This window comes from Coregonus clupeaformis, chromosome 36 (genome assembly GCF_020615455.1).
Source record: "Coregonus clupeaformis isolate EN_2021a chromosome 36, ASM2061545v1, whole genome shotgun sequence".
In the NCBI taxonomy this organism is placed as follows: domain Eukaryota; kingdom Metazoa; phylum Chordata; class Actinopteri; order Salmoniformes; family Salmonidae; genus Coregonus; species Coregonus clupeaformis.
Window position 1 is genome coordinate 12,821,165 of NC_059227.1, and position 25,374 is coordinate 12,846,538.

At 42.8% G+C, this 25,374-nt stretch overlaps 1 protein-coding gene across 1 annotated transcript in view; it reads left to right on the forward strand.

Moving 5' to 3' along the window:
- nudt14 (nudix (nucleoside diphosphate linked moiety X)-type motif 14) overlaps positions 1-25,374 on the forward strand; it is a 76,407-nt gene that overhangs the window by 23,817 nt on the left and 27,216 nt on the right. Inside the window, exon 2 of the mRNA XM_041865422.2 lies at positions 16,023-16,066. Coding sequence (XP_041721356.1) covers positions 16,023-16,066 — 44 coding nt within the window. The remainder of the gene's footprint in view (positions 1-16,022; positions 16,067-25,374) is intronic.

Consider the following 25,374-nt stretch of genomic DNA (forward strand, 5'->3'; position numbering starts at 1 on the left):
GGTCCGTAGGGTTGACCTCTGACCCCGGCGTGGTGTCAATGTGTGTGTATGTGCCTGCGTGCGTTGGTCCCCTTGGGGCCCTGATACTTTGAAGGCCCTCTCCTAGCTGTTAGGAAAGAGGAGAGAGGATTCAAGGAAAGTAAATTGAGAAATAGTTTGTGTGCGCGTGTGTGAGTGAGTGCGTCCGTCACAAAGCCTGCCACCTCACATGTTTCGCCACCTCACATGTTTCGCAAGGTACTTACCCCAAACCTCTACGAAATGGGAGTGGAAGAGAGGCGAATCCCATATATATATATATATATAGTACCAGTCAACAGTTTAGACACACCTACTCATTCCAGGGATTTTCTTTATTTTTACTATTTTCTACATTGTAGAATAATAGTGAAGATTCAAAACTATGAAATAACACACATGGAATAATGTAGTAACCAAAAACTACATGATTCCATATGTGTTATTTCATAGTTTTGATGTCTTCACTATTATTCTACAATGTAGAAAATGGTACAAATAAAGACAAACCCTGGAATGAGTAGGTGTGTTCAAACTTTTGACTGGTACTGTACATATAAAAATATAAATGCAACATGCAACAATTTCAACAATCTGTCAATTGAAATAAATAAATGTGGCCCTCCCTAATCTATGGATTTTACATGACTGGGCAGCGTGCGCAGCCATGGGTGGGCCTGGGAGGGCATAGGCCCACCCACTTGGGATCCAGGCCCAGCCAATCAGAATGAGTTTTTCCCACAAATGGGCTTTATTACAGACAGAAATACTCCTAAGTTTCATCAGCTGTCCGGGTGGCTGGTCTCAGATGATCCCGCAGGTAAAGAAGCCAGATGTGGAAGTCCTGGGCTGGCGTGGTTACATGTGGTCTGCAGCTGTGAGGCCAGTTGGACGTACTGCCTAATTCTCTAAAACGACGGAGGTGGCTTATGGTAGAGAAATTCACATTCCATTTTCTGGCAACAGCTCTGGGGGACATTCCTGCAGTCAGTATGCCAATTGCACGCTCCCTCAACTTGAGATATCTGTGGCATTGTGTTGTGACACAACTGCACATTTTAGTGGCCTTTTATTGTCCCCAGCACAAGGTGCACCTGTGTAATGATCATGCTGTTTAGTCAGCTTATTGATATGCCACGCCTGTCAGGTGGATGGACTATCTTGGCAAAGGAGAAATGCTCACTAACAGGGATGTCAACAAATCTGTGCACAACATTTTAGAGAAATAAGCTTTTTGTGCGTATGGTACATTTCTGGTATTGTTTATTTCAGCACATGAAACATGGGACCAACACTTTACATGTTGTTTTCTTATTGTGAAGCACTGTTGCACTTCAAAAAGGCGATGCCTACCGTACACTTGCTCGCTCTCACACGCACACACACACACACACACAAACATACACACACGTATTCTCACAGTAACACCCATTTACACACGCGCGCACACACACAAACACACAGGCCAGCTCTCTCCGCCTGCCGTAGGACCCATCTGCAGGGGTGACGAGGCTGCAGTGCAGGAACATTTTCCCACTGTACGACGGAGACGTGGTTCTGTCGACGGGCCATTTTTCCTCCTGCGCCCGCCATTCGGGGGCATTGTTTCGACCTGTGTAGCACTTCCCTGCAAGACTGTGGATTGTTCCAATAAACAATGCTGCTCAGGCCACTGAGAAGTAGGGCTGGGCTGTATGCCGTATTTTACTATATACCGGTTTGGATGCACGGACCGGTCTGTGTTTTTACTGTACCTTCTATAACGGTGTTTCAATGTTTGGTTTCTTAAATGTGATACGCCACTCCGTTTTTATAGTTTACTCCGCTACTTGAGTTGTGTCTCTCTCGCTCTCTTCTCACCAAACCCCGGCCCCGTCACTGAATGAGCGCAGCGCAGTTGTTGTTGCTCGACCACAAGATAATTTGCAGACCGTTCACTCTTCACTCTGCATGGTCAATGCAGCAGATGCAACAATATGTTGATGTCAACGATGCTGCTTTCCACTTTGCTTCTTAATATAAATCCACAAGCTATATTAACACTTAGATTTATCTTACTGTCTGCAAACAGCAAGTTTGTCTTTTCTTATTAAGTTGTGGCTAAAATAAATTGTGTAAGCCGCTAATGTTTAATTGCTAGCTAGCTAATAAATGTACTGAGTCAGTGCAAACGTAGCTAGCTAATACAGCCTGAAACCAGTGCTGGTGTAGGCTTAAATCAGCATTTTTTTGTACAACAGTATCTTCTAAATCAGAAATGAGAAGGTAAAGCATGAATATGTTAGCTACATGAAGTAAGAGAAAACATTTATAATGTAGCCAAAGACTATAGGGTCCCACTCCCCTGGGAAATACCGACCAACACTTTGGTTCCTACCCTGTCACAATAACCCCTCCGTAGAGATCCTATTAATTCTATGAAAGCCTCCCTGGCTTTTTCACTAGTTGTCATGTCAGTTGTCATGTCAAACAACAATATTTAAAGTGTCCACTATTACATTCTAACTATAGAATTATAATAATCATTGTATTTCCATGATTCTGACAGGTCACCCAAGTGTTTTGATCTAAATGGCAAGTCAATTGCAATATTTGGTTAAAAATAAGTTCTAGATGTTTTGCCCATATTGTCCAGCCCTACGTGACCGTGTGGAAATGATCGCAAATGAGATCAACGTTTGGTTGAAGTTTGATTGAACAGTATAAAACAATCAGAATGAAGAAAGTCCCATTGAAAAAAAACGTATCATTTATGTGTTGCCACCCTAGGGTCATGCACAACTCATAAAGCAAATGTAGAACTTTTATTATTCAAAAACGTAAAATACGTAATTCTGTCAAAAATGTTGTGATATGATATTTTGCCCGTATCGCCCAGCCCTACCGAGAAGATCAATAAATCACTTGCATGGTCGTAAATAGAGGTAAACCGCTGCCTCAACCCTCTCCGATAGAAGGTTGACACGCTAGAGAACACAAAACAGTTTTATGCTTAACTCCCATTCTGGTAAACCAAATATGTTTGAGTGAACAGAATGGGACCGCGAAGGGCTACGTGCAAAAGCACAGTTATTAGACCCCATTAAGTAAGCATTAACACATGACAGACTGTGCATTGTCAGGGAATTACCGCACACTTCAGCGGTGTGAGAGGACACGAGGCCGAAGGCCGAGTGGCTTCAACCGCTGAGATGTGAGTTAATTCCCTGGCAACGCACAGTCTGGATTGTGTTAATGCGCTTATAAAAATGATCCCATAATTTTCTGAAAACTAACTTCGCCAGTTAGATGACTACCGTATTTATTGTCAATACATGACCGTGGTGTAATCATAGCTAGCTAACCAGCTGCATACCTGTAAGCTCCGAGTACAGCTAGCTACGCTTGCGGCGCAAATTATTTCGCTAGCTGAGTTTTTTATTTTATTTTATTTTAATTTTTTTTACTGCTGAGAACTCAAATCTGGTGGGGGGGGGGAATGTTAGATTAGTCTTCTACTTTTAAGATAACCTTTGTTGAAGTTTGTGGTTACTACTGGTTACAGATCTGAGGCTAAAGAAGTTGTCCGCCATGTTTTTTGTTTTGGTCAAGGCTTGGAGTTGGCGTATTGATACTTTGACGTAAGATACTAATTCAGCGAGTGATTAGGCTACTTCAGGCAGTGCAGATAACAGGGATTTGTCAAAGGCTTAGAACCCAATTTCAGCCAATCAGATTGCAGATTTCTCAGAACCTGTTTTATAATGCATCACATTGTTCCAGTGGGAAAGGAGATAAGCTTTTGTTTTGACTGTCCCCATCAAGCAGCTGTGTAATTGAGGACCCTGTTGGGTGAGTAATTGAAGGTTTGAAGGTAGGCCCAGCAGTGGTGTAGTGGCTGGGGGAGAGGTGGGGTACTGAGTCTTGAGCTCTTGTGGGGGTGTGTGTGGGGGAGGGGAGGGGGGGTTGAACTCTCCTGGGGTAGCCTTATCCTCAGGTCCTCCCAAGAGGCTGGAGGAGGGCACAGAGAATGACCAGGGGGGTAATTTTGGGGAGCTAGGCCTACTGTTGCAAAAGATAGCAGATGGAAGACAAAAGAGGTTGGAAGGCTCCCTCTGTTTTCTCGTTTCTTTCATCCTAGCTCTGTCTTCTGGAGCGCGAGGGGGGGAGGGAACCCCTTTCAATTGAAAGGAGCTGGCATCTCTACCCAGGCTTCCCTCTCTCTCTACAGTGCATCTGCATCCTTCCCTCTATGCCTCCCCCTGGAACTAACACACACACACACACACACACAAACACTTATTCGGTCTTACTCCCTTCCCTCTTCCCCCTCTCTCCCTCACAAAAATGGAAGCTAATGACAAATCTAAGTGTTTATGGCTTGTTTTGTCGCCTCCTTAGTTCTTCGTCACAAAGCAGCCGATTGTCTCCATGGACTATTTGAGAAACCCCCTCTCGTCTCTTGTCAGGTGGTGCTACTGTGCTTAATTGTTAATTGTGTTCCAATTAACCATGGAAATCTGAATTCTTTTAATATAATTGTCCCTATTATGTTATGCCCTGTGTGCCATCAGAACTAAAGGGGCTGACCAAAGCAACATATTTAAGCAATAAGGCACGAGGAGGTGTGGTATATGGCCAATATACAACAAACCCCCTGAGGTGCCTTATTGCTATTATAAACTGGTTACCAACGTAATTAGAACAGTAAAACGAAATGTTTTGTCATACCCGGTATACGGTCTAATATACCACGGGCTTTCAGCCAATCAGCATTCAGGCCTAGAACCACCCAGTTTATAATGTGTATTATCATTATCGCAAAATTCACAATATTGCAATGCACACGGAAGGATTTCGGGCAAACTACGGAGTTTATATTCTCAGTAGGCTGTATTTCCAGAACCTATTAGAATGTTTACTTGGGTAGCCTAATCTTTGGTTATTCCATATAGCGTAGCCTTAAATGTACACTCCCCTACGTGTTTATTTGGACAGTAAAGCTAGAACATTTCATTTGGCTCTATACTCTAGCATTTTGGATTTGAGATCAAATGTTTTATGAGGCGACCGTACAGAATGTCACCTTTTATTTGAGGGTATTTTCATACATATCTGTTTTACTGTTTATTAACTTTATGTATCCTTATTTGAAGGTGTCATAAGTATTTGGACAAATTCACTTATAGAGTATTACATTTAGTCAAAAGTTTGGTATTTGGTCCCATATTCATAGCATGCAATTATTATATATATTATATTATATATTATATGCATCAATGACTACATTAAGCTAGTGACTACAAACTTGTTGGATGCATTTGTAGTTTATTTTGGTTGTGTTTTGGATTATGTTAAATTAATGGTAAATAATAGTCACCTTTATTGTAAATACAAATAGAATTAGTTTCTGAACACTTCTACCATGATTACAGATAATCATGAATGAATTTTGAATAATGATGAGAAAGTTACAGATCCGCAAAGATAATGCTCCCAAAACATGCAAAAAAATGTTGGGGGTATGATATTTATGCGTCAAACTTTCTCACTCATTATTATTCACGATGCATTCATGATTATCTGTAATCGTGGTATCATCCACATTAATGTACAAGTGTCCAGAAACATATTTTATTCTTATTTACAATAAAAGAGACTCATATTATATAATACATTATTTACCATTAATTTCTATTTGGCACAACGTAATCTGAAACACAACTAAAACAAACTGCAAATGCATCCAAGTTTGTAGAGTCACAAGCTTGATGAAGGCATTGCGTGCTAGGAATATTGGACCAAATACTAAACGTTTGACTAAATTTAATACACTAAGGGAATTTGTCCAAATACTTATGATTCCTTCAAATGGGGGGACTAGATACATAAAGTGCTTTTGTTTCTAAACAGTAAAACAGATATGTATTAAATAAAAGGTGACATTCTGTACTGTCGCTTCATATAAAACATTTGATCTCTAATACAAAATGCTGGAGTATAGAGCTAAATTAAATGTTTTGGCTTCACTGTCCAAATGAGTCCCGAGGGGAGTATATGTGGTCATATATTCGTTTTTCTTTTTCAGGTCGTCACTCAACAAAGTGACAACCTCTTTTTCAGGTCATCATTTCTAATTTTGCTGGACTTTTATAAGACGCAGGGAGTTTTTATGTGGATGGTTACTGAGGCTGTTGCCCATGTTGGGCTACTTGTGGTTGAGTGCCACAAGGGCCTGCAGTGTCATCTTGCTTGAATCCCCAATTAAGTTTGGAGGAACCATGCCACTCTTCTTTGCCAGTGTGAAACTTGACGCACACTATGAGAATACACATGAATGGTGTCAGAAGCGCTTCAACACATGACACACCCACTGTCACTCGCAGGGAGCACGGCAAGGAGCTGGGCCTAAATCCTGGGAAATTGAATGGCACATGGTGCGAATTAAAGGCTGCCATTGTACCCGGCAGCGTGACGGCAATTGAAATTTTCAGCAGCTGCCGAGGTCGAAGCTCTATAAACTAGGGGAACGATGGTAATTAGACTTTAAGCACCTAAAAGACAAGCCCCCCTTTCAATACCCATTCACACGAGGATCTGTCTTTATTGCGCCCTGAGTCAGGGGGACCACATTAACTTCAAGGTTGCTGCAGCTTCCCTGCGCTCCCCTCTTCCCTGTGATCTGTATTGCAATCTGTGTCACCGGTGATTCTCGTGGTCCCCAAGGGCTATTCACATTGCCCCAGCAAGTGGCCCCTGGTAATGAGGGACTGCCACCATCTGGGAGTAGTGACAGGGTACCAGAGGAGGGGGGAGACATGCAGGCGGGCCCCAAACAGGGTGGCCCTCGAGGGGAATATCAGTTCCTCCCCTTGAGACCGGTCATAAAAAGAGGGAACGTGGAGTTGATGCAGGTGAAGAGGGAGTCTGAAAACGATGCCTGCTCTGTATTCTTTTTTTGTTGCTGAATACAATGATAGTTTTACTGTAGGCCTAGCTATATTTTGTTGTCCTCGATACTGCACATTTAGAATCTGTAGTAGGGTGGGTTACTCTGGCTGCAGTATAGACACAGGCACATGGCTTTTATGCTGCTTACATATTTCAAAGGTAAGCAATTTTATTAATAGACAGTCAGAGTATCACATTTCTACACTGAATCGAACACATGGCTGTCGTGTGTGTGTGTGTGAGGCACCCAATGGACCTGGCCTATTTGTCTTGGAGCTGACACAGGTCTCGACTCTGTCGCCTTTGATCTTCCTAGAGGCCCAGTGCGCCTCTCAAAAGAGCTCATTGTGTCACCATGGCTCATTCTTTGATACCCGGATACCCTCCCCCTGCCTCCCAGCACTGTACAACCTCCACTGGTTGCCCCATGCAGTTGAGCCAAGACCCTTCCCACAGTGCCACTCTCGCACCCCTCTCGTTTTGCCAGCTGTCCCCTCATCCCCAAAGAAAACCCTCAGAGAGGCACTGAAGGAGAGGAGAGGAGTTGGAACAGCACGTGGCGCTCCAAACACACCTGGAAGTGTGCACGGTCAGGGATGATTGGCTTGGCTGTGCCTTGATAGCTTTTGCTGAGGGTCGCTTAGAAAACCCACTTCTACAATTTGCTCTAGGGCTTCCTGCACATCCTTGCCATAAACGACAATTTTAAAAGTCCCTGTGGAAATACAGAACAAGCCTAATTCCCACATTTTAGATGATTGTTGAGTCTTTTGAAGATGCATCAGTGGGGCATTGTTATTGCAGTGGTACCCATCATCAATGGTTGATGAATTTCTCAAGCATAATGCCTTGTAAGAAAACATCTTCACTTAGTGTTTCCTCCACTTTGGCAGCCCTCTATCGCTTGAATTGACTCATTCCTTTCCTGGAGGCTACTAAAAGTTAATAATCAAATGTATACTACAAAGAAGTTATACTAAAATGTTGCGTGATCACCCACCTACTATGTTTGCAAAGCCCCCAAGCACAAAGCGTATTAAACCTTAATGGTGACAGGTGCTCTATCATTGGCTCCCTCCTCCACAGTAGGTTGCTCTCGCCAAGGGAAAGTTAGAAGGGTGCAGTTGGCTTGGCCCCAGGGAGGAACTGCAGCAAGCGTGTCAGACACTCGCACTGTTGGTTGACACTGCAGGATTTTGTGTCAGTAATTACATGCCTCCACTGAATCGGGAACTCGTGTCGATACCTGCGTTTCCCATAAGCATGTCAGGGCACATGTAAAGAGGCGGTGGATTTACCCCGCTTTCACTTTCATTGCTTGTCATTGCTTTTCATGCATTTGGCATGTCTGTTCTGCTTGAACTTGCAGCCCCTTCGCCACGGGACTCCACTCTCATTTCCCCTTGAATTTGGGCTGGGGTATTTACTGTCATTTACAGTAAAAGCTAAGTCTGACATTGATGCTCCAGAAACCTGATTCTTCCCCTTCTTTGTAATTGGTTTGGACACGCGTATGCAAGAATTTTCTCAGTTCTATCGGGTAGAGAAGCTGGAAAAGTGTGCTTTGATGGATCATGCTTTGTACCATGACCTTTGAGCAGGTCATTGTGTGGGCCAGTCACCATTTCATTTCCCAGTTTCTCACTTCCAAACAGGCCCACAGATCTAAACATGCCCACCTCCACAACTATGCACTCAAGCACATGCTTGTAGTGAAACGGTGCCTTTTGAACCTTTCCACCTTTCCAGTCTCATACAGGAGAAGATAGATTTCCACTCCTACACAAATATGTGTTGATCCCTTTGAGGTGGGCACACACCCCATAGCCTGGCTTTCTTACAGAGTCTGCTATACCGATTTATACATTTCCAAAGACTCAACTGCTTGGCTTTTGTGTTTGCTTTACTTGTCCATTGTATGATACTGAGGTGTTTATTCTCACTGTTGGTCAGGTAACCTCAATTATGCTCTGTAAGAGAGCTTTATATAATGTATTATCTTTTTTTAAACATTGAATATGGGCCATCTGAGGGAAAATCATAGTCCTCTCTTTGACTAAAATCATCCCCCGACTGAGCTGTTGATCAGGTATAATCTAAGAGGCCTATAATGTGCTTTCTAATTTCCCTCATGAAATTGATTAGGACTTTCTTTTCAGAAAGGAGAGGGCTGATGTTGAAGAACTCATTGAGCGCACATTGCGAGGCACTAGTGCACCTTAACACGCTCTCGGTTTGTGAATGCGCCACAAGGTTGTGATGGCCAGACAATTTTTTGTTTGTCTTCAGCCATTTGTTTGCTCTCTGGGGTAATAACCCTTGGACGTGCTTCTTGCTGGCACGAACTGCAATTCCCGCCACATTTTGGAGCCAAAATTCTCATTATCAGGGATGACGGAAGGGGCCCTAAAGCAAACATGACCCAGATGGCCTCTCTTGCCACGCTTCGGTTGCTGGAGCAGTATGCAAACTCACTTTCCGCACTCTCATTTTACGCTAGAGCCCGCAGTTAATGATGCACATTTGCCATTACGCAAGCTTCTTATTAACAGATCAAGCCTCTTATGTTGACGACCAAGGACTTGTTAGGTCATGCCGAAGTTGTTTGACCATAACGTGGGGATACGTTTCTGAAATTGCAAAGCTTCGTTGTTTGGCTCAGTGAGCCGATAGCTTGTCAACTGTCTGTCTCGAGAATTAACTTCTGTAATCATCACCTAATGACCAAACCAGCCTGGATCGACCATCCGTCCAACCAACCATCTGATTGTATGGTCAGTTACCCGACTTGCATTAAAGGCCACGTCCGGTCAAAATCCAAATGTTTGTGGATATATTTTTTACAACCTGTGATGAAATTAACATCACCAAAGTTTCTTCAAAAAATACCCTAATTTTTTGCAAACAGAAGAGTTGAGTAGCCATGTTCCCTGTATAGCAGAAGAGTGTGGGTAGATTATCAATAGCTAACAGAATCGTATAGATAAAACAACAACCTTGCTTAGGAAGAGCAGTCTCCAGTAGGTTGCCATAGCGCCATAACCTCTGTCAGCAGGACTAGTAGCATGGAGCCCTTGGATGCTGGGTAAGTCCATGATGGCCTGTCATCTGAGTCAATGTAGGGCTGGAATGTGGCCTTTAAGTTTGCCCTGTGCTGGCACTGCAAAGGCCTTAAAATACCGGGGTGGTTCTGAATCCAGTGCCAGCATACACCCACATGAGGCATCTTTGGCAGTTACTTCAATTGTTCTAGTAAACTCTTGTCATCTGAGCTGACAGGGGTTTCTTCCTCCCTCCAACCCTACTCCTCTCTGTTGGGGCCTGTCCAGTCTGAGATGGGTGTGGCAGGATGGACATCCGCTAAGCCCAAATATAGGCAAAATGCTTATCGTGCAACCCAACCCCTATTTATCCAGTGTACCATTCTTCCACAGCGGAGTTTAACTAGCATCACAATGTTAAAATGTCTTGCTATTAGTATTTTAGATTTTCGAAATTTAACATGACGCAAACTTCTGAGCCAGTATGTCATACATTTTTCTATTGAGACAAAACATTACATGCACAGACAGACATTTTGTCAGTCTGCAGGTGTGAAGGCACTCCTGAGTGGCGCAGTGGTCTAAGGCACTGCATCGCAGTGCTAACTGTGCCACTAGAGATCCTGGTTCGAATCCAGGCTCTGTCGCAGCCGGCCGCGACCGGGAGACTCATGGGCGGCGCACAATTGGCCCAGCGTCGTCCAGGGTAGGGGAGGGAATGGCCGGCAGGGATGTAGCTCAGTTGATAGAGCATGGTGTTTGCAACGCCAGGGTTGTGGGTTCGATTCCCATGGGGGGCCAGTATATACAGTGGGGAAAAAAAGTATTTAGTCAGCTACCAATTGTGCAAGTTCTCCCACTTAAAAAGATGAGAGAGGCCTGTAATTTTCATCATAGGTACACGTCAACTATGACAGACAAAATGAGGAAAAAAATTCCAGAAAATCACATTGTAGGATTTTTTATGAATTTATTTGCAAATTATGGTGGAAAATAAGTATTTGGTCACCTACAAACAAGCAAGATTTCTGGCTCTCACAGACCTGTAAGTTCTTCTTTAAGAGGTTCCTCTGTCCTCCACTCGTTACCTGTATTAATGGCACCTGTTTGAACTCGTTATCAGTATAAAAGACACCTGTCCACAACCTCAAACAGTCACACTCCAAACTCCACTATGGCCAAGACTAAATAGCTGTCAAAGGACACCAGAAACAAAATTGTAGACTTGCACCAGGCTGGGAAGACTGAATCTGCAATAGGTAAGCAGCTTGGTTTGAAGAAATCAACTGTGGGAGCAATTATTAGGAAATGGAAGACATACAAGACCACTGATAATCTCCCTCCGATCTGGGGCTCCACGCAAGATCTCACCCCGTGGGTCAAAATGATCACAAGAACGGTGAGCAAAAATCCCAGAACCACAGGGGGACCTAGTGAATGACCTGCAGAGAGCTGGGACCAAAGTAACAAAGCCTACCATCAGTAACACCACTACGCCGCCAGGGACTCAAATCCTGCAGTGGCGAGCGTATCCCCTTGCTTAAGCCAGTACATGTCCAGGCCCGTCTGAAGTTTGCTAGAGTGCATTTGGATGATCCAGAAGAGGATTGGGAGAATGTCATATGGTCAGATGAAACCAAAATAGAACTTTTTGGTAAAAATTCAACTTGTCGTGTTTGGAGGACAAAGAATGCTGAGTTGCATCCAAAGAACACCATACCTACTGTGAAGCATGGGGGTGGAAACATCATGCTTTGGAGCTGTTTTTCTGCAAAGGGACCAGGCTGACTGATCCGTGTAAAGGAAAGGATGAATAGGGCGAGTATGTATCGTGAGATTTTGAGTGAAAACCTCCTTCCATCAGCAAGGGCATTGAAGATGAAACGTGGCTGGGTCTTTCAGCATGACAATGATCCCAAACACACCGCACGGGCAAAGCGGGGAGTGACAGTAAAGCATTTCAAGGTCCTGGAGTGGCCTAGCAGTCTCCAGATCTCAACCCCATAGAAAATCTTTCGGAGGGAGTTGAAGAGTCCGTGTTGCCCAGCGACAGCCCCAAAACATCACTGCTCTAGAGGAGATCTGCATGGAGGAATGGGCCAAAATACCAGCAACAGTGTGTGAAAACCTTGTGAAGACTTACAGAAAACCTTTGACCTGTGTCATTGCCAACAAAGGGTATATAACAAAGTATTGAGAAACTTTTTGTTGTTGACCAAACACTTATTTTCCACCATAATTTGCAAATAAATTCATTAAAAATCCTACAATGTGATTTTCTGGATTTTTTTCCTCATTTTGTCTGTCATAGTTGGGAGCGTGTACCTATGATGAAAATTACAGGCCTCTCTCGTCTTTTTAAGTGGGAGAACTTGCACAATTGGTGGCTGACTAAATACTTTTTTCCCCCACTGTATATTAAAAAAAAAAAAAAAATATATAAAAATATATATATATTTTCACTAACTGTAAGTCGCTCTGGATAAGAGCGTCTGCTAAATGACTAAAATGTAAATGTAAAATGTAAGGCACACAGCTCTCCCGCCGCCAGGGTTTTAATTGCCCTACTCACCCCACTAGTAAGCCCCCTTTGTTGGCCGACTCACATAGTAGTCTACAGTTCATTGTGAGCCGGTGCTAGGTGACAATGTTTTGCAGTATGTTTTTAGGTGTGTGTTGATATACAATAGCATTTATGTACATACAGGCCTCATGCCTTCCGCCTAGTATTATAGTAGTGTTCTCCTGCATGCCCTCTCTTGTGCTGCTGTGCGCTCTGCTCTGCTCAATTCCTATCCCCAGGCATCAAAGTAATCAAACATGCCAGAGATTTACCTAAGGAAGGGAGTGTGTGTGTGTCATAGAGGTTTACATAACTGTAGCGGAGAGAGAGGCAGAGATTTTTCTGCTATTGAAATCCTTAGGCGGGCCACTTAAGTCTTTTTTCGGGCCTCTTAAATCCAAGGAGTGTAAAAAAATACAGTGGGGAAAAAAAGTATTTAGTCAGCCACCAATTGTGCAAGTTATTCCACTTAAAAAGATGAGAGAGGCCTGTAATTTTCATCATAGGTACACGTCAACTATGACAGACAAAATGAGAAAAAAAATTCCAGAAAATCACATTGTAGGATTTTTAATGAATTGATTTGCAAATTATGGTGGAAAATAAGTATTTGATCACCTACAAACAAGCAAGATTTCTGGCTCTCACAGACCTGTAACTTCTTCTTTAAGATGCTCCTCTGTCCTCCACTCGTTTCCTGTATTAATGGCACCTGTTTGAACTAGTTATCAGTATAAAAGACACCTGTCCACAACCTCAAACAGTCACACTCCAAACTCCACTATGGCCAAGACCAAAGAGCTGTCAAAGGACACCAGAAACAAAATTGTAGACCTGCACCAGGCTGGGAAGACTGAATCTGCAATAGGTAAGCAGCTTGGTATGAAGAAATCAACAGTGGGAGCAATTATTAGGAAATGGAAGACATACAAGACCACTGATAATCTCCCTCGATCTGGGGCTCCACGCAAGATCTCACCCCGTGGGGTCAAAATGATCACAAGAACAGTGAGCAAAAATCCCAGAACCACATGGGGGGACCTAGTGAATGACCTGCAGAGAGCTGGGACCAAAGTAACAAAGCCTACCATCAGTAACACACTACGCCGCCAGGGACTCAGATCCTGCAGTGCCAGAAGTGTCCCCCTGCTTAAGCCAGTACATGTCCAGGCCCGTATGAAGTTTGCTAGAGTGCATTTGGATGATCCAGAAGAGGATTGGGAGAATGTCAGATGAAACCAAAATATAACTTTTTGGTAAAAACTCAACTCGTCGTGTTTGGAGGACAAAGAATGCTGAGTTGCATCCAAAGAACACCATACCTACTGTAAAGCATGGGGGTGGAAACATCATGCTTTGGGGCTGTTTTTCTGCAAAGGGACCAGGACGACTGATCCGTGTAAAGGAAAGAATGAATGGGGCCATGTATCGTGAGATTTTGAGTGAAAACCTCCTTCCATCAGCAAGGGTATTGAAGATGAAACGTGGCTGGGTCTTTCAGCATGACAACGATCCCAAACACACCGCCCGGGCAACTAAGGAGTGGCTTCGTAAGAAGCATTTCAAGGTCCTGGAGTGGCCTAGCCAGTCTCCAGATCTCAACCCCATAGAAAATCTTTGGAGGGAGTTGAAAGTCTGTGATGCCCAGCGACAGCCCCAAAACATCACTGCTCTAGAGGAGATCTGCATGGAGGAATGGGCCAAAATACCAGCAACAGTGTGTGAAGACTTACAGAAAACGTTTGACCTGTGTCATTGCCAACAAAGGGTGTATAACAAAGTATTGAGAAACTTTTGTCATTGACCAAATACTTATTTTCCACCATAATTTGCAAATAAATTCATTAAAAATCCTACAATGTGATTTTCTGGATATTTTTTTTTCATTTTGTCTGTCATAGTTGACGTGTACCTATGATGAAAATTACAGGCCTCTCTCATCTTTTTAAGTGGGAGAACTTGCACAATTGGTGGCTGACTAAATACTTTTTTTCCCCACTGTATATACATTTTCAGGATACAAAAACACTTTCAGTGTAAATTTAAAACGACTGAAAACAGATAATAAAGTATGTAGAAAAGATAATGTCCTATATATTTTTGGAATTTCAAATTCTCCTTGTCTAGCTTTTATTTTAGTGATTGTTAGTTCGCGAAGATTATATTAAATAATATGATCTTTGCGAACTAACAATCACCAAAATAAAAGCTAGACAGGGAGAATTAAAAATTCCCAAAATTATTAATTTAACAGTATTTATTATGTTATTATGTTTGAGCAAAATAACAGAGCATTAGCCATGGCAAAATGCATAGAATTGCAGGATATTAGTTTTAAAACTGCAAGATTTTCTCTCAGCTCAATGGCAGAATATGTACACTGATCAAAAATATAGTGTAAATAACATGTAAAGTGCTGGTCCCGTGTTTCATGAGCTGAAATAAAAGATCCCAGAAATGTTCCATACGCACAAAAAGCTTATTTCTCTCAAATGTTGTGCACACATTTGTTTACATCCCTGTTAGTGAGCATTTTATCCTTTGTCAAGATAATCCATCCACCTAAAAGGTGTGGCATATCAAGAAGCTGATTAAACATGATCATTACACAGGTGCACCTTGTTGGGGACAGCCTAATGAATTTATTTAAATTGACTGATTCCTTATATGACTAACTCAACAAAATCTTTGAAATTGTTGCATGTTGCGTTTATATTTTTGTTTAGTATAGAATCGCAGGAAATCAGCTTTAAAACTGCAAAAATGTATCTCAGCTCCATGGAAATTGGCTTAAAAATGTAAAACATTCTCTACACCGCCAAGATTCAGCTGTGCTGATGGGCCAACCGTACCCATTGCCACGCCCACCACCTAAGGCCCATTTTGATTTTTTTTAAACCTGAGGGAGGAAGAATGATAAGTTAATATGACCACGATATAGTTAGCAGTACATGTTGGTGTCTCGGCTTCCTGTATTTACCGTAGCTAGATTGACATTTTTCTTTAGTGATTAACAAGCTTTAACACTCTGTCCAAGCCAGAAACTGACAGCGAGAGAGGAAATAAATCCGGATTAGTCTTGGCATAGCCAATCGCCAAAGTTTACTCATCAATAGCCCAAAGGACTTTGTAAATAGGCATGTTTTTGGTGCAGGTGCTATGCTGCTTTCTGTTGGTCCGCCAAGATGATGTTTTCTGTGGGAGTAGGCTAGTGTGTTTATTGATGTGGTTTGTGGTAGCTATGTTTGACGCACCGAAGAGGAGGCCGATGTCTTGTGTGAAGCCATTGTTTGAATGCGTTTAGCTCCTTTTCCCTGTCTACACCTGGCTTTACAAAAGAGGCTTTAATATGCGTTCACGGATGATTTGATATCCATCTGAGCCCACGATGTGTAGGACAGCTAGTCCTATCACAATGGTTTCAGAATGTGGATGTCATTCGTTGTTTTCTGTTTTTGTGTCGTTCACAGAATGGGACAAAGAAATCGTGGGACTTCATGCGAACTCATGACAGGTGAGCTTCTATCTGCCATTGACCAGTTTCATTGTTGGTAAGAGAAAAGTCTGTGCCAGAGCTTGACACATACACTCACACCACACACACACACTCTTCAGTTGTTCCACCACCTCTTCGTCCTCGCTGTCAGCTGAGAGGAGGAGTCCCTAAAGGTCAGTGGTCAAGAAGTAAAGACTTTTTAAAAATCCCACATGGCTCCCCTCTGTCACTTTTCCCAATGCCTTCCCATACCCTTCACTTTGACATGTTACCTAGTAACCTCAAAAATACAATATTAATGCCATTTCAATGAGCTTGGGAAAAAGCCAACATCCAGACAATTTCTCCCTTCAGTCAATATATAAGCTCTAGGTATTTCTTGTGGAGATTAAAAAAACTGAGGTGTGTTGACACTATTGTAACCACTTTATATAGCAGAGTAAAGTCGTTCCAGTCCCATTACCACAGATTTGATCATGTGCTGTCAGTCACTTATGCATATCTGAAAGGGGCTCTTTGCTTCATTTAAGTCTTATCGGTCTGAATAAGTGGATAATGGACAGCACATTGTAGGGTAAAAAGTATGTGTGCTCCACATTACCAGTACAGAGGAAGGTAGAAGCTAGACTCTCCCACCAAAGAAGCTTTAATTCACCAAATAAGTATCACCTTTGAGGGCCCCGGTGTCAGACAAATCACGACTCCCTTCTTGTCTGTCGTTGACCTTTCAGGAAGCAATCACTTCTCAGTTGCCAAAATACAGTAATATTCCGTGTGAAACAAAGTGGTCTTAATTGTGGACATATTACACTGTTAAACAATGACTATAAAATCCTGACCAGCGACGAGGCCAGTGGAAGGGAAATATTGCTCCTTGGTGTCAAAGCACATCGCCAGGCTCCCACCTGCTATTCAGAGAGCAGTAGCATTGTGCCCTTGGGGTACTTCATGGGCCATTTGAGCCCTCATTCCTGCTTCTCCCCCCACCAACCCCTGAGAGATCATTCATTTTACTGGGAAAGGATGGTGCGATGGAGAAAAGGGCAGTAAACTGAAAAATGCAGGCCTACTTTCCAGTGAAAAAGCCCCCCTGGCGCATTCGAATCTGCCCAGAGAGACAAGTCTATCTCAGAGGTGCCTTCAGTCCAAGTGCCTCTGCAGACGTTTCCAGAGTGGACGATGACGGGACCGTGGGGTTAACCTCTAGGAGTTGGTTTGCATAATGGTCCTTTTGTTAAAGGGTAAACAGACGTTTCTCATTAGAGAAAAATATTGGCCTGCACCTTTTAATCAGTGTAAAAAAAAAAAAAAGGTATGGAAATTCTTGTTGAAAGTGGAGGCGAGGCAAGACCTGGGTGGGTTCCAATGTAGATGTAAAAGTGGAGATTGTTTCAGGGTCCCAGCTAGCTTTGTTCTTCAGAAGCGCTTCCAATGCTCCTCTCTGTGAAAAAAGGTCAGGGAAAGGGACCAAATTTATGAGGAGAGGGGATGGAATCGAAAGAAAGGTAGTAAAGAGAGAAGGAAATGGTAGGATGGTAAAATAGGAGGCTGATGGTGGTGGGTCTCATACTTTCATAAACCCCAAATAGCCTACACTGGATATATATGTTTAGATTTTGAATATATGTCTATCTGCATGGGTGTACTGTATATTGAGCAATCAGTATCTTTAACTATTTTTGCACTGAGCTGAGCAAAGCTGAATTGTACTGCTGTGCTGGCCTGGTTAGGCCTACTTATCCACCATAGTTGCTGGAACCATGCTAGAAAGGACAATGTAAAAAAATAAAAGCTCTATGCCAGTGCAGTTCGGGTCGACACAATAATGTAAAAAGGGTATTTGATAGTTTATTAGGGCTGGGAATTGCCAGGGACCTCAGGATATGATATCACAATACTTAGGTGTGGATACGATTGCGATTCTCACGAATGTCCCGATTTTATATATGTATTGCGATTTGATAGCGATTTTGATGTTCCAAACATATTGCTCACTATATATCGAGACAAGAGAAAATTAGTTTTGATCAGTCATGGAAATAAAGTGCTGAAAACAAGTTGGCTCACTATTTAAAAAGTTGGACAACAAGCTATAGGATGAAAAATACTGGCGTTTTGGCTCAGCTCCACAGCCGACTAGCACTAGCTGAAAGCCGATTTATGCTTGATATGGGATGCGGTCCGGAGGCTCCGTACAGAGGGTGTGACGACATTGCGGAGCCTCTGGAGGCTTGCGGAAACCAAATCAAGCTCTGTACTGACGCGCAGCAAAAATTGTGCAACAATGCAGAGAGCTCCGTATAGGTCCACATTGACATGATTGGTTAACAGTAGGTGGGGGCGGTACGTCCTGCATAAACACAAACTCACTTCCTTGACAACTTCCTTCTCAACAGCTCTGCTCCGCGAAGCCCTGACTTGTGCAGAGGCCGCATCGCAGTAAATGCTGTACGGCCAATGCAGACCCCGGAATTACATTTCATTTTAGTCATTTAGCAGACGCTCTTATCCAGAGCGACTTACAGTTAGTGAGTGCGTACGTTTTTCATACTGGAATGACCATAAATCGACTTTAACACTACCTAGCAAAATAATATACAGTGGGGAGAACAAGTACAGTGGGGAAAAATAGTATTTAGTCAGCCACCAATTGTCTCCCACTTAAAAAGATGAGAGAGGCCTGTCATTTTCATCATAGGTACACGTCAACTATGACAGACAAATTGAGATTTTTTTTCTCCAGAAAATCACATTGTAGCATTTTTAATGAATTTATTTGCAAATTATGGTGGAAAGTAAGTATTTGGTCACCTACAAACTAGCAAGATTTCTGGCTCTCACAGACCTGTAACTTCTTCTTTAAGAGGCTCCTCTGTCCTCCACTCGTTACCTGTATTAATGGCACCTGTTTGAACTTGTTATCAGTATACAAGACAACTGTCCACAACCTCAAACAGTCACACTCCAAACTCCACTATGGCCAAGACCAAAGAGCTGTCAAAGGACACCAGAAACAAAATTGTAGACCTGCACCAGGCTGGGAAGACTGAATCTGCAATAGGTAAGCAGCTTGGTTTGAAGAAATCAACTGTGGGAGCAATTATTAGGAAATGGAAGACATACAAAAATCCCAGAACCACACGGGGGGACCTAGTGAATGACCTGCAGAGAGCTGGGATCAAAGTAACAAAGCCTACCATCAGTAACACACTACGCTGCCAGGGACTCAAATCCTGCAGTGCCAGACGTGTCCCCCTGCTTAAGCCAGTACATGTCCAGGCCCGTCTGAAGTTTGCTAGAGTGCATTTGGATGATCCAGAAGAGGATTGGGAGAATGTCATATGGTCAGATGAAACCAAAATATAACTTTTTGGTAAAAACTCAACTTGTCGTGTTTGGAAGACAAAGAATGCTGAGTTGCATCCAAAGAACACCATACCTACTGTGAAGCATGGGGGTGTAAACATCATGCTTTGGGGCTGTTTTTCTGCAAAGGGACCAGGACGACTGATCCGTGTAAAGGAAAGAATGAATGGGGCCATGTATCGTGAGATTTTGAGTGAAAACCTCCTTCCATCAGCAAGGGCATTGAAGATGAAACGTGGCTGGGTCTTTCAGCATGACAATGATCCCAAACACACCGCCCGGGCAACGAAGGAGTGGCTTCGTAAGAAGCATTTCAAGGTCCTGGAGTGGCCTAGCCAGTCTCCAGATCTCAACCCCATAGAAAATCTTTGGAGGGAGTTGAAAGTCTGTGATGCCCAGCGACAGCCCCAAAACATCACTGCTCTAGAGGAGATCTGCATGGAGGAATGGGCCAAAATACCAGCAACAGTGTGTGAAAACCTTGTGAAGACTTACAGAAAACGTTTGACCTGTGTCATTGCCAACAAAGGGTATATAACAAAGTATTGAGAAACTTTTGTTATTGACCAAATACTTATTTTCCACCATAATTTGCAAATAAATTCATAAAAAATCCTACAATGTGATTTTCTGGATTTTCTTTTCTAATTTTGTCATTTCTCATCTTTTTAAGTGGGAGAACTTGCACAATTGGTGGCTGACTAAATACTTTATTTCCCCACTGTATTTGATACACTGCCGATTTTGCAGGTTTTCCTACTTACAAAGCATGTAGAGGTCTGTAATTTTTATCATCGGTACACTTCAACTGTGAGAGACGGAATCTAAAACAAAAATCCATAAAATCACATTGTATGATTTTTAAGTAATTAATTTGCATTTTATTGCATGACCTAAGTATATGATCACCTACCAACCAGTAAGAATTCCGGCTCTCACAGACCTGTTAGTTTTTCTTTAAGAAGTCCTCCTGTTCTCCACTCATTACCTGTATTAACTGCACCTGTTTGAACTCGTTACCTGTATAAAAGACACCTGTCCACACACTCAATCAAACAGACTCCAACCTCTCCACAATGGCCAAGACCAGAGAGCTGTGTAAGGACATCAGGGATAAAATTGTAGACCTGCCAAGGCTGGGATGGGCTACAGGACAATAGGCAAGCAGCTTGGTGAGAAGGCAACAACTGTTGGCGCAATTATTAGAAAATGGAAGAAGTTCAAGATGATGGTCAATCACCCTCGGTCTGGGGCTCCATGCAAGATCTCACCTCTTGGGGCATCAATGATCATGAGGAAGGTGAGGGATCAGCCCAGAACTACACGGCAGGACCTGGTCAATGACCTGAAGAGAGCTGGGACCACAGTCTCAAGGAAAACCATTAGTAACACACTACGCCGTCATGGATTAAAATCCTGCAGCGCACGCAAGGTCCCCCTGCTCAAGCCAGCGCATGTCCAGGCCCGTCTGAAGTTTGCCAATGACCATCTGGATGATCCAGAGAAGGAATGGGAGAAGGTCATGTGGTCTGATGAGACAAAAATTGAGCTTTTTGGTCTAAACTCCACTCGCCATGTTTGAAGGAAGAAGGATGAGTACAACCCCAAGAACACCATCCCAACCGTGAAGCATGGAGGTGGAAACATCTTTCTTTGGGGATGCTTTTCTGCAAAGGCGACAGGACGACTGCACCGTATTGAGGGGAGGATGGATGGGGCCATGTATCGCGAGATCTTGGCCAACAACCTCCTTCCCTCAGTAAGAGCATTGAAGATGGGTCGTGGCTGGGTCTTCCAGCATGACAACGACCCGAAACACACAGCCAGGGCAACTAAGGAGTGGCTCCGTAAGAAGCATCTCAAGGTCCTGGAGTGGCCTAGCCAGTCTCCAGACCTGAACCCAGCTGAAAGTCCGTATTGCCCAGCGACAGCCCCGAAACCTGAAGGATCTGGAGAAGGTCTGTATGGAGGAGTGGGCCAAAATCCCTGCTGCAGTGTGTGCAAACCTGGTCAAGACCTACAGGAAATGTATGATCTCTGTAATTGCAAACAAAGGTTTCTGTACCAAATATTAAGTTCTGCTTTTCTGATGTATCAAATACTTATGTCATGCAATAAAATGCAAATGAATTACTTAAAAATCATACAATGTGATTTTCTGGATTTTTGTTTTAGATTCCGTCTCTCACAGTTGAAGTGTACCTATGATGATAAAAATTACAGACCTCTACATGCTTTGTAAGTAGGAAAACCTGCAAAATCGGCAGTGTATCAAATACTTGTTCTCCCCACTGTATGTATATAAATTATATATTTTTGTCGATACTTGGAGTCAATTTATCTATATAATATTGTGATATATAACTATCGATTTCCCCCCATCACTATAGTTTGTTAGTTTCTGTTTTTATTTTAGTGTATGGCTAACATATATTTGTGATTGGTGTCTTTAAAGAAACAGAATATGTTGCTTTGGCTTAAATGCTAGTCTTAAATGCTTGTTTTGTTTGTGTGAATGTGTGAGCGTGTTTGTCTATTTGGGTTGTGTTGCCTGTTTTCTTTGTGTTGATTGTAGCGACCGTGTGTTTATATTTATCTACATAACTCAGTATTATGTTAGCCCATATGTGTTTATTGGAGTGTTTGTGTAACAGCACGTGTTTATTGCGGAGAGTGTTTTTTTAAGTGTGTGTTTGTGGGGGGTTTTGCGTGCGTGTGTGTGTGGGTGTTTTTAAATGGGGGAGTGGGGGAGGTGAAAGGTAAAGCCATTAGAAGTAGCATCTGTTCAGGTCATTACTGCCACTACAGCAGGCCCCGCTGCAATCCTTTGCTGCACTAGTCCTCACCACGGGCCCTGGGAAGGTGAGGGGAGAGTTGGTGTCGATCTGAAGGGTGAAGGGGTGGGGGGAATAGTGGTAAGGGTGTGACTTGGAAAGGGAGAGAACCCTCTTAAACTTTAGTTCGGAGTGGGCGTCCATTCCCATCTCATTAATTGAAAGGGATTTTCTTTGAGTAATTATTATTATTTTTTGGTTCTTTTGGTAGTTTAGGAGAGGATTTTGCATTTTATCTGAAGGGACTTCCAATGAACAGGTATACAGTAGGATATGTGGGTCATGTGGGATTCAAACCCGCCACTGCTGTTCTAAGCAACCATGCGCCTTCCAACTGAGCCAGCTAAAGCATCGCTACATAGAGGATTGCGCTCTGTCCTCATCCCCCACCCATATGTATGATACTAGGCCCTAAACCATTCCCTGCTGGCTAGCCGGAAGCCCCACGGAGAAGGCCACAAGCCTAACGGTGCGTGAAATGTCCAGAGTGCCAGTTTAGCCGTCCCACGGTTTAACCATTAGCACAGGTTTTGGGGGGAAGCGGCGTTGAACAGTCGACAAGCCCGGACCTGCCGTGGGGTAAAAGCAGTGGGCTGGTTTGTCCTGCTTCAGCCCAGATCTGGTCTAGCTATACTGTACACTGCCCCTATGCCCCCTCCTCCTTTCGCTGTCACTGGACTGAGAGCCTGGGGTAACTTTGATGAAACGTTTGTAAAAAATGTTTTATATATACACTTGATTCCAGACAAATCCTAAATCCACATTGGAAATAAAAAACCTGCAGCTTTTCAGTTTACTTCCTAAATTGACTGAATTTAAATGGAATTGATCGCCTCAGTCTCCCGTCCTCCTACTGGAGGAAGTGACTTCCTCTTCCTGAGCAGGGATGATGGAAAGGAGGCAGGAAGGAAGGAAGGGTTAGAGGGCCCTAAAACGGAACATAGCCTTTCTTAATCAGTGCCCTGAGGCCAAAATCAATCATGATAAAGCACTTTTCCCACCCAGGCTCCTTTTATAATGTTTGTGTGTGTGTGTATGTGTCAGGGTTTCCTTTAGCTGGCTTTTGGCCGATAAAAAAATTAAATGAAAAGCCGATAAATAAAATTGCCACCGGCCAATTGTTGAGGAGAAGAAAAAAATCCCATTGCTAAATTATGTTTTTTATTAATTGATGGAAAACACCAGTCGACGTAAATACATTTGACCGGTCATACTTATCGGTCTATAGGTTAATTTGCATAATTTAGTGGAATTAAGTTAGTGCATATGTATTTTCATTAGTCGTTTTGATTCTTATTTATCACACAGCATACAGAAACAGAGCCTAGTTTGAGCGGAAAATCTGTAAGACAACGCGAGAGCTGCTGCTACAGCTCCTGTTGCTGCTGGAGTGAAACGTGCATTTATAAGCCCAATCATTGCGCAACAATTCTAAATGCAATCACTTGTTAAAAACAGTTTTGACACCACGATTAAAGAGCTACTATTTTTATTCCTCAACTTGTAATTGAAGCGCGCTTCCCATTCGCCATTCAAGTGCTTAGGCAACGGTAGGCAGGCTTCAGTGCGTCACACACCACTTTGCAATGTGAGCTGAGGAAGTACACATTTTGAAAACATACTTAATTGTGTGAAACCTTAACGTTTTACTTCATATTATGAGCCATGTCTTACATTGCTTCGAAGTAGCTGAGCCAAAATCCGTTTTCTAAAGACTTCCATATGCCATTGAAACAAGTAACATATTTATCTCGTGTTCTATTGGTTTTCTTTCATTGTCCAGTAGCCAAAGGCACAATCCTAGTCATATTAGCAACCCATGCTAGTTGCATCTTTAGATCTCCCATCAACATTTCTAACGGATATTTTCATCTCTTTAACAAGAAACCGCTCGCATGTGCAGTGCACTTTTGACTGGTGTTTTCCCGCTAATTGCATTATGGAACGAACATTAGCGTGTAGCCTACTGCTTTTTAAAGTTATTTTGATGTACTGGTTGTATGAATTTGTGATCTATCGTCGCACAACTGTCCCAGAGTCTGTTTGGAATAGGCTATTTCTTTCTCGAACAGAACGACAAGCTGACCAAAAGAATAGGTAAACTTTTCTACTATGGGGGATAGTAGATTGACATAGGCTAGTGATTTTGATGTTTGTTGCTCTTCTTGTTGGCTGAGGAAATATAAATGAGGACAGTTATTCTAACGTCTTCAAAGAGCGCATCGGTATTCGGTAAGAAGGATGCACACGGTTGCATCCTCGAGTTGCATGTTCTGTTAAGATGAATTACAATAATCAAAATGTGATTTCTGTCATTCTGAGCACCGTGGGTGGACGCCATAATCGGCGTCCACCAATGCATATGGGTCCGGCAAATTTAAAAAATGTCTGGTATATTAAAATGCTGCCGGTCGCATTTTCCTAACTGAAACCCTGGTGTGTGTGTGTGTGTGTGTGTGTGTGTGTGTGTGTGTGAGTGAGTGTACACTGAGTATACAAAACTGCTCTTTCCATGACATAGACTGACCAGGTGAAAGCTATGATCCCTTATTGATGTCACCTGTTAAATCCACTTCAATCAGTGTAGATGAAGGTGAGGAGACAGGTTAAAGGAGGATGCTTATTGAGACATCGATTGTATGTGTGCTATTCAGAGGGTGAATGGGCCAGACAAAATATTTAACTGCCTTTTGAGCGGGGTATGGTAGTAGGTGTCAGGCGCACCGGTTTGTGTACCGGTATTACCGGCGGTGCACACAAGGGGGGCTATTTCAGTTAGCAGAATGCTAACAAAATGCTAACAACTACAAAGTAATTCCCATAGCGGATGCTAGGTAAATACTAACTAGGACAGACAACCCAATTCATAAAGTTATGCAAGTATCTGAAAATGCTACTCAGTTTGCTGAACGCACAAAACAAATATTAGACGGCATGGATCTTAGTAGTGAATTTCACCTGAATACTTAAGTTGCCCTGCACCAGATCACCTCACGATGCTCCCGTTTTGCATGTTGTGCTTCTTTGTAATCAAACACACGTGATTGGCTCAATCAGCTGTTTTTGGGGAACTACCGGTAAGCTTCATAGTGAAAAATTATCTAACAGTTGAAATAAAGAAGTATA